This window comes from Bemisia tabaci, chromosome 2 (assembly GCF_918797505.1).
Source record: "Bemisia tabaci chromosome 2, PGI_BMITA_v3".
NCBI lineage: Eukaryota > Metazoa > Arthropoda > Insecta > Hemiptera > Aleyrodidae > Bemisia > Bemisia tabaci.
Window position 1 is genome coordinate 15019085 of NC_092794.1, and position 14388 is coordinate 15033472.

General features: G+C 39.2%; 1 protein-coding gene across 4 annotated transcripts in view; it reads right to left on the reverse strand.

Annotated features, from left to right (window-relative positions):
• Positions 1-14388, reverse strand: part of LOC109033777 (protein singles bar) — a 28408-nt gene that overhangs the window by 1768 nt on the left and 12252 nt on the right. For 2 of the 4 annotated variants that reach the window (XM_019046551.2, XM_019046550.2), the window contains exons 4-6: positions 12017-12199; positions 11356-11496; positions 1830-2127 (exon numbers count right to left, since the gene is read on the reverse strand). In XM_019046551.2, the coding sequence (XP_018902096.2) occupies positions 2029-2127; positions 11356-11496; positions 12017-12199 (423 nt within the window). In that variant the 3' untranslated portion in view covers positions 1830-2028. Of the gene's footprint in view, positions 1-207; positions 327-1829; positions 2128-7170; positions 7475-11355; positions 11497-12016; positions 12200-14388 lie in introns of those variants that run through there. The other 2 variants (XR_011899241.1, XM_019046549.2) reach the window with 2 other exon arrangements.

Consider the following 14388-nt stretch of genomic DNA (forward strand, 5'->3'; position numbering starts at 1 on the left):
AACTTGAACTCGTCAATGAAAACTCAGAACATAATGAATAGACGCTCTTTTTGTGACGATTAGTTTATTTACCAACTAAACTCGAAAGAATTATTATGTTGTGAACAGTAAAAAACTCATCGATTTCCGCCATTCCCAGTCGATTGAGGCAGAGTTCTCTGAATGTCTCTTCAAATAGAGGAATTACGAATATGTTGCAAAACTTACTATGTTTGAAAATTGCCAGAACTTTTTCATTGACTTTTGGAAGTTTCGGAGCACTGAAATCCAACGCCGTGAGAATTTGCGGTAAGACGGCAATCAAAATTGTAACGGTCTTCATTTTTCTGAAAAATAATAATTATCAATACAGAATGCTAGAATCGTATAATGCTATAATTCATTATCGTATAATGCAACCATCGACAATGCGCTCACACTTAGTTCCTCAGTAAAAGTTAACAACTCTATTTTTAGTGATTGGGCCTATAGACAAGTACATCATACTTTTCAATTAATTGCTCGTAACCCTCCGCCCTCCCGTGATAGTCCGCTTTAACCATATTCCTTGAGCTTGTACGCATTATAAATGATTTGCATTCTAACATCAATTGAAGGCTGCTGAATTTGATGCTTTTTGAAAATTAAGACCTCAGGAACCAATCTCTTAGTATCATGGGCGTACGGAAAAGGGGGGCCAGGCCCCTCCCTAGAATTGAGAGTAGTATTATCTGCGCCCCTCCCCCTAGAAATTCTGGATGATGGGGAAAACATCTTTGTCAATGATATTTATCTATTTTAATATGGAGTCTTAAATGAAAACACCATGTCCATTCAGGTAGTATTTACTAAAACTTTCGTCATGAAAGCTTTGAAATGCGTCCAAATAGAGTTAAAATTTCAAAAAAGTTCCAGATCATTTGAAACCAAAAATTTGAAAGTATTTTGTGCTAAACGTATAAGAAGAAACGTAACTTTTCCGCAGACATTCATGAAAAATCTGCGTCACGGAAGCCTCAAATTGCGTCCAAATTGATTCAAAATTTCAAAAATTTCCCGGGCAAGGCCCCTGGCCCCTCTCACCCCCCTCTAAACTGAGGGGTATTCCATGCTTCCCGGTGGTAGAGGAGTCAGGCTCCCCCTAGCAAAATACTAAAGTACGCCTAAGCCTAGGATAACTAAAAGCTATCCAAATGATGTATGATTCAATTTTTGCCAGCATTCGCTATCACCGTAAAGTATGATCAGATCTGTAAATCGGTCGGTTTAATAGCCATCTCGTTGCAAGTAATGAGGATTTGTAAGAGCAGTAATGTCGTTACAATAATATTTTAAGTGGTAGTAATAAGTGCACTGCCGGGACAAGTAATACAATTATTATAGTAAAATAGATGAAACTACTATGTCCATCTCGAATGCCATGTGGAGCGTGAATATTGGTTTCCAACTTGTTCCGATTCCATTATTTCTTCAAAGTCGTTTCGATAAATTATTTAGGAAACAAGATCAAGTATGCATTTAGTGGCGAATATTTTGTAAAAAAAAAAATTCCTATTTTCCGTTTCCTCCTATATTCCTATATTATATTGATTTTCCTATAATTTGCTTAGCTCCGCCTCCCAAGAGAGGGACCAGGGGAGAGATTAGGGGATAAATAAATGAAAGGCAGATGAAAGAAGAAACAGTGACTGATTTCATGTAAAATAAATAAGAGAATTGCACTCAAGATGACATTAAAATAGTTTCCTCACGCTGATTCGTGATAATCTTATCGTAAATCATTGTCTTGCAAGATATAAAAAAAAATCAAGCAGAAGGGGGGAAAAATTAAAGGTCGAATATGTCCATAATAATGAATTCACAGTTTTCGTAAAGCATTCATTTTAATAGTACAGAACTGAATGAAATAAACATAACCAAACACCGTTAAAAAATATCTTAATTTTTAATAAAACTGAACATTGACTTATTTAAATTCTGAGTTTCTTGAAATTAACTCTTGTGCTGGTGGTCGTATATAGTTACTTATAAATTGTTTCCTCTGATTCGTTAGATATCTCTTTTGTGTTGTTCAGGACCTCTTAAATAATGTACGAAACATATTAAAGCATCAGCGGAATAAAGAAGTCCCAGTGCAAAACAGAATATCTGCAACATATTAAAAATTCAAATTACAATGAAAAGAAGTAGAAGTTAGAAATTTACGCTTAGAGAGGAGAATTACAACTAAACTTTACGCTCATAATGATACATTATAATATGCTTGGATTCATAAAAAACAAAGGTATAGATGCATTTAAGAAACGAATGGAGTAAATATGTGTTTACATGGTGGTCAGCCATGTGGTGGTGTTAAAACTCAACTTCGAATGACCGAACCATTTTCTTAATTGAAGAAGAAAAAATAGTGTTGTAATGCTCAGCAGGGCCGGGTGAAGGGGGTGGCCACATGGGCCGCGGCTCATGGTGGCAAAATTAGTGGGAGGCAAATTTTGCATTTTTTTTAAATGGAGGTATAAAAAAATCGGATTCAGAAAAAAATCACAAACAAGAAAAGGTGACAAAATCTCTCATTTCCTGAGAGTTCATTAATTTCTAATTTTGTCGTATTTCGGTGATACAAAAGACTACGCACCTTTAATTACCTGAGTTAAGAGAGAAATCAAACACTTAGTTTGGCCTGGCGCGGCGCAATGAGATATGATGACGAGGACTTGAGATGAAAAGGAGAAACCCTCGACGCGGCGGTCGGTATGTAACACATATTAGCGCCTGCGAGACTGCATGAATACTTCACGCATTGCGTGAAACACAGTACGATCAACAGCGGTCGGCGCGGCGTGAAACGCACAGTGCCTACAAGCCTACATGAATACTTCACGCATTGCGCCAAACACAGTGTGGTCAGCGCGGCACGGCGGCGGAAGTTAAAATTATTAAACCACATTTATGTTTGTTCTTTCTTAATTTTTTAGTTCATTGCTTACAAATGAAAGGCCTTGTCCCCACAGAGATAGGTTCACGGAACTGAACTTTCGCGTGAAGTTCCGTGAACTTTTGGAAGTAGTGTTGACAGGGCTTACGCAAAAAATGTGTCCAACACAAGTGAACGCGTCTTATGCACCCACTCTCCCTCCGGCACTTTCACTTCCGGGGAAGGAACGATCCGGGGAAAGAACGGGAAGTAAGGTTTTGAGATGGTCGCCTTAAAGCGGAACACCGTGGGAGGGTAGTTGCTTTGTTCCTCTTGGATTCGCAAAGCGCACGGAATCCGCCACTGCAACTAGATTGAACAACTAATGCTTTTAATTAAATTATATCTTACCACCAGTCTGAGTATACCGTACTAAGAAGTACTCAATTCAGTTGGCAGGGACATTTTTCCAGTGATATCCACGAATCAGAGGCCAACTCTATCACGATGGTTAATTTTTCATTTATGAGGAATATGGCATCCCTGTAGCACTCCATTGTACCCTAACCCCATATCGTAAGCCGTGAAATAGTGGGCTACAGTCTACCGACAAGCCTCGTAATAGCCGTAACACATAGTATGAGCAAAATAAAACCTATGAAAATTAGCAAAAAAAAATATAAATAGTTTATAGGCGCATTTTTCAGGGATTTCGGCGGTCCAAGATTGCGTCCTCTAAGGCATCCTGCTGCAATTTGAGGGTGTCCTATCTTAACCTGCATCGTTTGAAATGATATTATAATTATTTTAAATTGCATTTTGATTGACTCCATGCGTTTGCCGGGCCTTAAACCGATAGGATCATTAGAATCGTGGCAATTTCTCGACAAAAAAATTGAAAATTCGGCAACAAGAATGGCGTCGAGGTGGGCTGAGGACATCATCAAAAAATTCTGAAAAAAACTGAGTGTCATTTTCATGCCGAAACACAACTTCTAATCTCTTGACTATCTGGAGATTTCGAAAAAAGTTTTAAAACGGTCCACCCTAGAGTACCCCGATTACCTCATTCAAAGTTTATTACTAGTTACCTACTTCAGGGTCTCAGGGACACCGTGCGTGGTGTTATTACTTTTGTTTTGCAAAAAAATAAGGTTTCTTGGAATGGAATTAAATAGTTTCGCAGATCTTCACAATGGTACCTTAATGAGGGACTAGCGATCTGTATGTATTATCTTACGTGGCTATGCATTAAAACTTTGCATCAATACATGATGCGTAACAACCACCCCCCCCCCCCCCCCTCCTAGTCACTGTTCTGCGCGATGGAATTTTTTATTGTATTTTTCAACTTGATCTCGCTTTAGTGCTTTTCATTTACTGTTCACAGACAGGTTTTAGCAAAGTCTGCTGAGATTGAGGATTAAAAAAGTAGACTATAAAAGAAGATAACGAACCGAGATATGAGGTTTTGGAGTTCGCCGTCGATATGCTGTACTGACAGTCCTTTATAAATGAGGCAGATCCAAGGTCGGTAAACGCGACAGATATCTATACATTGCAGCATTGAATTTGGAATGTGCAGAGGCCAGAAGAAAAGTCTGCAATCCAAGAGGGTCGAAGCATTTTACTGATTTCGATTAGATATTTCATGTAATGGAGGTCACGAGAGTATTAATTTTTTATGACTTGATAAAGGTTTTAACCCGAACCGATCGACTGTTGCACTCTAATATCAAAACCTAATGCAGCAGTGTGGAACAATGACAAGTAAGTAGTAAATAATAATACCAGGCAAGACAAGTAAAACAAATAGACATCCTTTGTAACACTTTACGAACTGATCGCAATATTGGAAATGACCCCGCCTGATGGATGCGCCCCGGATTGAACCATGCACGGAACCAGTCAAGTCATAAATACTGCTCGTGACATCCATTATATGAGGTTTCTTATGGAAATTAGAAAAATGTTTCGATCCTCTTGGATTAAAGGCTTTTCTTCTGGCTTCTGTACTCCAAATTGAACGCTGCAAAATGTAGATATCTGACGCTGTTACTAGCCTTGGATCTGCCTCAAAGAACTGTTTGTATCGCATATCGACGGCAAAATTCTCAGACCACGCATTCAGGTTTGAGACATTGCAGACCTCATGTAATACTTAATTCTTTAAATGGAAAACTGCTTAACATCAATTTTTAAATCCTGCCGTAATTACTCATCTTGTATGAAAATTTCATAGAGTACATAGAGTCGTAATGTAAGTGGGTGAGCTGGCGCCACTTTTAAGCATTTTCCAGGTCCCGAATTCTGAGACTCCTGTGTGACGCCGGGTCACTTTATCGATACATAATCGATTGTTTGCGGTACACGGGTACCCGGCCATCGAATGTAAACAAAGAGGATAGGAATCACCACGTATTCCACACCGCCAGTTTGGATCGAACATGTATGGACAAAGGTACCCGAACTCGGCGTACACCGGGCTCGGAACTCGTCGAGCAGAACATGGCGCCAGCTCTCCCATTTACATCACGACTCTATGTACTCTATGGAAAATTTCAAGCAAATTATGTTTCATCGTTCGCGTTAAAGAAAACAAAATGGGAGCGAAGATTGTGAAACACTGCAAACAAAATGCGTGTTTTTAGAGTTTCACAACCGATATATGTATTGTGACTGAAAGCTATGAGCTGTGTTCTCGGAAAGGGTCGGGAAACAAAATGCATGGGAGGCAGTGAATACAGGGAATCATCTCTCGTCGTATTTAACGCGAATGCCGAATAACCGTTCACCTTTTAGGCCTCTCGCTTCCCAATCCATTACACAAATTCACTCTCAGCGGGAGGCTCAGCTATTGAATATGCGTCAACGAACTACGGGATTTCGAAGAATTTTTTTTCTGCATTTTTTCAATTTTTTTTTCTTTTTCCGCCCCTTTAATACTTGGCACGCTCACCTTTTCCCCGGAGTCAGTCAAGTGGCACGGCGGCACACGGCCGCGTCCTTCCCTAGTAGCAGAACACATTTTTGTTTTTCTAAAAAAAAGTATGAAAAAAACATATTTGTTATCTAAATGGTAGTTTTATATAAAAAACGTGTAACGCTCATATAAAAAAAATCAAAATTCAGATCTGACCATAATATATGAAAAATTATGAAAGCTAGATAAAGACATTTCTTATAGACAATTTTTTCATTTTTTTATGTAATGGATGCATACGGAAGTGTTAAAAGTGAACATTTTTTTGTAACAATCATATAAAAAAAAGGTAATCGTTTTCGTGAGCTCATCGCGAATTAGAATATTTTTTAGTATGTTTGCGAAAAGCTCACGAAAATCATGACTTTTTTAATATTATGGTTACATAAAAATGTTCGCTTTTAACACTTTCGTATGCATGCGTTATATAAAAAAAATTATCTTTCGTACATAATCTTTATCTTTTCCCTTCTATACTTCTGCTACTAGGGTTCCTGATCCTGAGACGATGGCGACGCCCCGGAAAGTGGTGGCGATTCTCTTGTTCGCGATCGTTTGCTTCGCGATCCTAGGGGACATCGAAGGGCCTGGGTCGAGGTCGAACGGTTCCGGCTCCCGGAAATCCCGGGGATCGCGTTCACAGAGCCCGCCCGGATCCGCTGCGGTTACTTCCCGGCTCCGCAGAGGTGTTTCGGCCCTCACGGGCCTACTCCGATCCGGCACCCGGAAGGACGGCGCGGGGCCCTCGAGGACGAGGAGTGGTCGCAGTGGCAGTGGCAGTGGCAGTGGCAGTTACAGTCGCAGTTGCAGTCGCAGCCGAAGCCGAAGTCAAAGCATGTCACCCGAACCGACGATACCAGCGGGTATCGAATGCGCACCGGTGCACTGGACCGTCACCGACGATTATGGAAAGTTTATAGTCAATATGTTCGCAGGGAAGTACCAACGAGCAAAAGGCGCCGAAGAACTCACGGTAACGAATAGCTTCTCTTTTTTAGATCAAAACGAGATAACCTACACTGGAAAAAAAAACACACTGGATCTAGAATCCAGACTCTTAAAAACATCGACAAGAAAAAATACTCTTGATTCAATCGGATTTTCGCTTACATCAAGAACCAAGCCTCTTAATTTGAGCGGATTTCCTTTTGATTTCACCTTAAATCTGATTGAATCGAGAGTCCTTTTTCTTGTCAATGTTTTCAAGAGTCTGGACTCTAGATCCAACGTGTTTTTTTTTCCCCAGTGAAGAGAGACTTGTGGGTTGTCAATAATTAGTCTATTAGGCACTCACCTCCTTCGTCCATTGCAACCGCCCTCTTCCACTAATAGGATCACTCCACTAACTTTTCCCGTCTTCCATGTCTGCCGCTTTGTCTATTGATTTCAAGAATCAGCCCGCAGATTAGTTGGTACCACAGTCGAATAACGGCATGTGAAAAGTTCCCAATGTATTTGCCTTGGCATTTCATAAACTGCCTGCTTGACTTTTGGCTTTCGACAAATCCTGTACACGGAGCCTTGTGTAGGGCCTTGTGTCCTCGGGGCATTTCCATGAGATTTGTCCAAGGGTCGAATCGCGGGGATTTCGTTCAACACTGGGATGAGGAGAATCGAATTCATTACAATATACTGCCTTGCTAAGGAGAAACGCCGTATGAGCATTCAAATGTTGCAAAAGTTCCTCTCAGAAAATAGCTATTTTTGAAGAAATAAGTTATGAATTTTTGGACCGTGTTAAACGGAAAGGAACCAAACCACATCAGCTATCGCCAAATTTAATTGGGCAATTTAATTTTTTACATGAAAACGATTGTGCGGATTCTCGTGCAAATTTCTGTGAAAATTCTCCATGGTGCGAAGCAAATTCCTTAACAATTTCAAAGAAATCCGAACGAACGTTCCCTCGTAAAAAAATTAATTGCCCAGTTAAATTTGGCAATAGCTGATGTGGCTATTGCCGGCTATTGTGGCTATTGCAGAAAGGAACTCGGTTCCTTTCTGTCAAACTCGGTCCATTTTTCCTTCAAATTTTCGGAATTTTTAGATCAAATATCGAACAAAATCGAACAAAAAATGGAAAGAGAAATTCTCACGAATTTTCCTGGAAAATTTTTTGTTTTTCGAAGGAAATTCTGGCAATGCCTGATGGCTCATACGGCGTTGTTCCTTGGCACGGCAGTATAGCAGGAGCGGGAATACATTGTATTAAAGAAGCGCTAGGGTGTTTTCTATGTAGGCGCGTTGTTAATTTTCCCAAAGAAAATGAGCACCGTTGAGATTAAAGAACTCGCTCAACAAAATTTCAACGATCAATTTTGAGAAAACTACACGACCGCTAAAAAAATGAACCTCATGGAAAACGATTTTTGATTTGTTCCTTTTTCCTCATGCATTACATTATTTTATCTTGGAAATCCATGTTTCTAAATTTTTGGTAAAGTTCTTGCATACGAGGAACCGCGAACATGTAATAATCATGTATGTACTCTTTATATAACAACTATATTTTCCATCTTACAACGAGTTATTCAAAAATGGGTACTGTTAACAAAAATCCACTATCTTTGTTACAAAGTCGTTATGCAGCTGTTATATACGAGGTCTGTTAGATTAGAAACCGGATTTTGGTCATAACTAGCCCACAATGCATCCAAATTACGTTTTCTTGAGCTTGTTCTGATAGTGAAATATAATTAAGAACGTTACGTTCAAAATTTGAAAAATCCTAATTAGATTCGTTGGTATGTGCTTCGATGTAAGGCAACCTCAAGGGTGTTTTGCGATTTTTATGTTTGACGAACTTGTCCCTCTTTTTTCGGTCTTGCACTACATTTTTCAACCCTTAAGGACGATTGGAGTTTCGTCTCCATATCGTATCGTACACTTTAAGTATGTCACCGAACTTATCCCATCTAAAAATGTAGGGATCATTGTTTGTAGAACGTTCAAGCAGCTAAAGGGAAATTTACAATTGGTTGTATTTTCATTCAACGGCAACAATCAGGGGCAAGTGTACCTGAAACTCGATGGTGTCTACATATTCTATCAAAATTGTGTGTACTGAGAGGCCTTCAGATAATATACTCTGTTCAACAAGTCGAAACGACCATTTTCGAGCACTTTGCCCTCACTTCCTTCCACGTGACAAATGTCAGTTGCCGTTGAGGGTCAATCCCATGAATCCTCATCTTAGACGAACTCCTGACCAGTTTTGAAGCGTTTCAACCCATTCAAAACAGTGGGAACATATCATACAATGATCATGGGTAAACTTTTCTCGCATTTACCAAAAGTATTCGGTATAAACCAGGTATACCGAGTTTAAAACAATTTGAATGTTGATCTTTGCCCTATCAGTGATCGCATGATGAAAATCGCAAAATGCCCCCTGACTTACTCGTATTCAAGATGACCACAGAATAAACACTGACAAAATAAACAAAATCTACGAACGTAGCGTTCTTAAGTATATTTCCAGCTATCAGGAAAGCTCAAGAAAACCTAATTCGGACGCATTGTGGGCAGGTTATGACTAAAATCCGGTTTCTAATCTAACAGACCTCGTAAATCGTTATTTATGTAACCTTTATCCTTTTTTTTACAATTCCTTTAAAAAGCAAACGGTGAACTCTGCACGGAGAAAAAAACTTCGTGCATGGGACCCAAAGTTTAGGTCATATGGATCTCAGAAGTTTTCGGATTGAGCATCTGAACACTATAGGTCCAGCTGCTGAGGTTTATGGATCACACATCTGAAACTTCAGTTCTTACATCTGAAGTACTTCGGTTTTCACATGCGAAGAACTTCGGTTCTCACATCCGAAAAGCTTCGGTTCTCACATCTGAAGTACTTCAGATGTAAAAACTGAAGTTTCAGTCGTGTAATCCGAACCTCGACAGCTAGACCTAAAGTGTTCAAATGCTCAATCCGAAAACTTCAGAGATCCATATGACCTAAACTTCGGGTCCCACGCACGAGGTTTTTTTCTCCGTGTGCTACTAAAGTAAGCGAAAATCTAAAAAAAATGGCCCACGCTGACGGATCTTTTGTTTCAATTTCAGGCGGCAGAGTACGGAAAGATAAAATATTCCCTGAACGTCAAGGCAACAGCCGACCATTGTTTCAGCCTTGACGTAGCGCGTGGAAATTCGCAATGTAGCCAGGCACTCGAGGAACTGCAGTCAATCCCTGAAAACTTTCGTGGCCCGTGCGGTAAAGCGTTTGCATCCTTTTGTCACATGTGGCCTCTTCCACAATCGTCGACATGCTCCTTCTTCATTAAAAAAACCCGTGGTAATAATCCTCCTCTGGACGGATGCGTGATCAAAATTCGAGACTGTGTCCAGCCCCTGGTGTCACGCGACGATTACCAGAAGCACTTGGATGATGTCGCCGACAGTTATATTGTTAGTCCTGATCATTAAGCTGATTTTGAATAAAGGAATCATTATATTTTAAATTGCTCCGGACATAGGCAGATCCAAGGGGGCGGTAGGGAGCGTGCCCCCCCCCCTCCCCCCCGTTCGCCCGCGAGAAGAAGGATGAAAAAGAGAAAACGGAAAGAAGTGAAGAACGGAGGAAAGGAGAGGGGAGGGCGCTCCTATTTGGTAATTTGTCATGACAAAATGGACTTAAAATGCAAGTCAAATGCTTTAAAATTTCGAAAACACAGATCCTTTTAGCCCTTGTCAAGATCTGCATATGGCACCGGAATAATCCAATTAGTATTATAAACTTTAGAATGAAACGTATCCTTTCGTTTTGCTCTAGTTTTTATATAGGTTTTTCTTTCTACGTCAATATCAAGTATTTTGAAAGTGCTCGTTCTTTTCGAAGGCCCTTTCGGTGACATAAAGTGGAACATTTTTCAAAAATTTCTTAAAAATTATGGAAATTTCAAACACAATTTCATTAAAATTGACCAATTTTTCCTTAAATTTCGTGTACACACGATTGAAAGCACTCGCTTACATTTTCTTATCATCATCATCAGTCGTGGCTGTTATCTAGTGACGGCAAATGAGATCTTTGTTTTGGTCCCTTATTCGTATTATTTTTTTTTACAATATTTAAGTTGATTCTTTTTTCCTATATTTTTATACGTTTGATTGAATTTTAAAAATTTTACATTTTTTAAGAAGTTTAACTCACGTTTTTAATATTTGGTGTTGTGATTTTTTTCAAAATTCAAAAATAAGCCCCACTTAACACTCATCGCTTATTCCATCGAACAATAATATAGAATGAGCCTCCCATTGGAATATCAGTATTCACCTTTTTGACCCAACTCGACAGATGGAGTTCCACAAAAAATTTTACCACCATGAATTAAGAATGTAGATCATTTTTTCGCAATGAGCCAAATACATAAATGTTAGTTACAGTCGATGAATTCAGGATAATTTATCAAATTAGCCAATGTAGCTTATTCGATATTTTACGCGGCTGGGCTCCCCTTAGAAAAAGTGTACTCACTTCAATTATGACTAGAATAGTGTGAATTCCAAACTTCAGTGGATGGAGGTGATATATGAGCAGGTCATACTCCGTGCATATCCATAAATATACTGACATGCTTAGGTACAAACCCGCGAACAGACCATTAAACTGGAGCTCCTAGAAGCAGGAAATGATATCAGTTTTTAACCAAATATTGCATTACTAATTCGAAGCAAATGTTGTTTTGTCCTCATCTCTTTCACATTGATTTTCCCCACCACTCTATTTTCTCATTCAAAGCAACTAAGAATACACTTTTTCTTTTGCAAATCATTTAGTTTTTATTGTTTATAGTTGTATGAAACCATTACTCATAAGTATGCGAGTTTAGTCTACACTGGAAAAAAAACACATTGGATCTAGAGTCCAGACTCTTCAAAACATTGACAAGAAAAAGTACTCTTGATTCAATCGGATTTTTGCTTGAATCAAAACAAAATCTGCTTAAATTAAGAGGCTTGGTTCTGATTGAATCAAGAGTACTTTTTCTTGTCAACGTTTTTAGGAGTCTAGACAATAGATCCAATGTGTTTTTTTTCCAGTGTAAATTGATAGTGCTAACAATGCAGAACTTTCGGTGAGATTCTCCATCCCTATTCCTCCATCCAACTCATCGTAACTTCTCGTTTATACTTACGAAAATTGTAGAGTGAACCAAATTGTAGGATTTGCGTGATAGAGCATAGCAAAGCGATAAAACAGACGTCAGTGTCATACCAGATACCAAGCTCGTAAAAAGGAGCTTCAGTGAAAATCCAACCACGAGGATGTACTTCGCTCTATGATGCACTAAAACCGCCAAAAAAACGCCAGCCGTTATCTAGAAACAAAAAAATCTTTTTTAAAAAAAGGTAAAAAAATGTAGCGACGGTGCAAGTCCGCGACCCCGTATCTCGATTTACGACGTCAAAGCCTTCCTTTCCTACTTTATTTTTTAAACGGAAAACTACTCAAGGGCAATTCTTTAAAACCGGCGTAATTTTTCTCCTCTGTGCGAAGAAAATTCTGTGAAAACTTCAAGAACTGATGTCAACTTGTTCTCCTTCAAAAAAATAATATAGAGTCGCAGATTTTGAACACCGCAAACGAAATACGTGGTTGCCGACCTACGCCGTCAATGGGGAAAGTAGTTTCCGCTCATTGAGAAAAATTCGGTTCCCTGGTAAAAACTAGCAGTATCGATGTTTGAAGTCAGAAAATGTGTATCTCTACTATAACGTCGAAATATCGCCAATCGTGTATCTTTTTGTTGAAAAGAAGGTAGGTAACCGAAATGCGTCCTTAAAAAATTTCTGCGAATACTTTCGAACGAGTAGAGTGAAATCACAGATTTCATGAAAAATTGCTGGTTGCTTGCCGCCGGCGCATAGTGGATCGAATCAATTAGAGAGGTCGGGCATGACATTTCTAACAAAAACTGCAAATTTCGATGTTTATTTTGTCACGTTTTAAATTTCAAGATTTGCTTTTGAATGACAATTTTACGAGACACCAATGAAACCACTTTTCGAACCTTCAAGTTTTGTATAGACGGAGTTGTAAGCGTTTAAAATTTCCAAATTTTGTCCAACCTCCTCTATTGACTCGATCTACTGTGCGGTGCCGGCAGGGCCGTTCTAACAAAAATGAGCCCAGGGACAAATTAAAGTGACAGGTCCCTGGAAAAACTTCAATATTGAAGACACTAAAGATGTGATTTTGAGATCAATCCTTTCGAATAGCTTTCCCAATAAAGCAAACAACATGACTCACAAGAATTAAGAGAGAGGAGATGGGCCAGAAGCGCCTTTGAGAATGCGAAAGAGGCCCCGAAATTTGAACAAAACGGAAAAATATGTGAGCCCAAAAAAAAAATAAAAAAAAAAATCGTGGGATCCCGAGACGGATTAGGTAACAAATTGCTCCGGTACCTCAAAAATGTAGGAACCCACCTTACCCCTCTAGATGACCCTGGTAACGATTACCGTTAAAAATCTATATTTATGAAATATGAACGCAATGTTGCAATCGGAGACACGTACTTATTTTACTTCAGTCGTCGAAATGAATTTTCACCTCACTTGCGGCTTTCAAAAATTCACTCATATTTTTTTCTTTTTTTGGCTCTTTCGATCCATTAACCGATAGATGACTAACCGTTTTTACCTACACGAACGAGTAACCCGCGCGTGCGAGGCCCGTATTATTGAGAATACATGGTTATTCGATAGCTGCGGTACTTTTTTCTCTGTTTTTTTGTAGAATTTTATGATTTTCATACCTCGTCCTCTATAAACAAGGTCCCAGATTCTGATTCCACCCATAAAGTGCCCCTCTCCCCCTCTAAATCTCCCCCTCCTCTCCCCGGTCCCCTCAGATCTAGGAGCCTCTCGTTATGAACACATTTTGATATCTTTTTTGAGATTTTGAGGAAGTTACATGGAAGAAACATTACTGTGATGATTGTGGATTGTCAATTACAGAGCAGATTCCTCTAGTTAGGTTAAGCTACCGCCAAATTTTTTAAGTTTGAAGATTTTCTTTTACTACCTTAATTATACTAATTCTAAATAGTAGGGTATCTAGGGTACCCCTATAAGTATACTTGAATTCGAGAGGGAGGGGGCAACCTCACCCACCCTTACCCCCTCTCCCTCCTTCCGGTAGCCAAAAAAAGATGTACTTTCTTATGTGTTTCTTTCAAAGTTTTGCACTTGGAAAGTAATTTTTTAATTTCGTGAAAAGAAAATAAAAGTCTAAAATGTGTTGTTGTACTACTACTAATGAGTCGCTCGCTCATAGCGCTTCTGTGCGCTCTGCGACACCCAACCGCCACTGACAGTGATCTTGACAGAGCTCCTTTGGCAAAGCGCATCTCCTCATTTCCAGCCTTATTCCCTCAATCCATGAGTTGACAGGGCGTCCTCTATCTACGTTGACGTTCATAGGTGTTATGTTTTGTTGTTATTTATGGAATGCTTCTACATTATTCCAAATTTTCCAAGTCAGAGCAAATTTTGGATATTACCT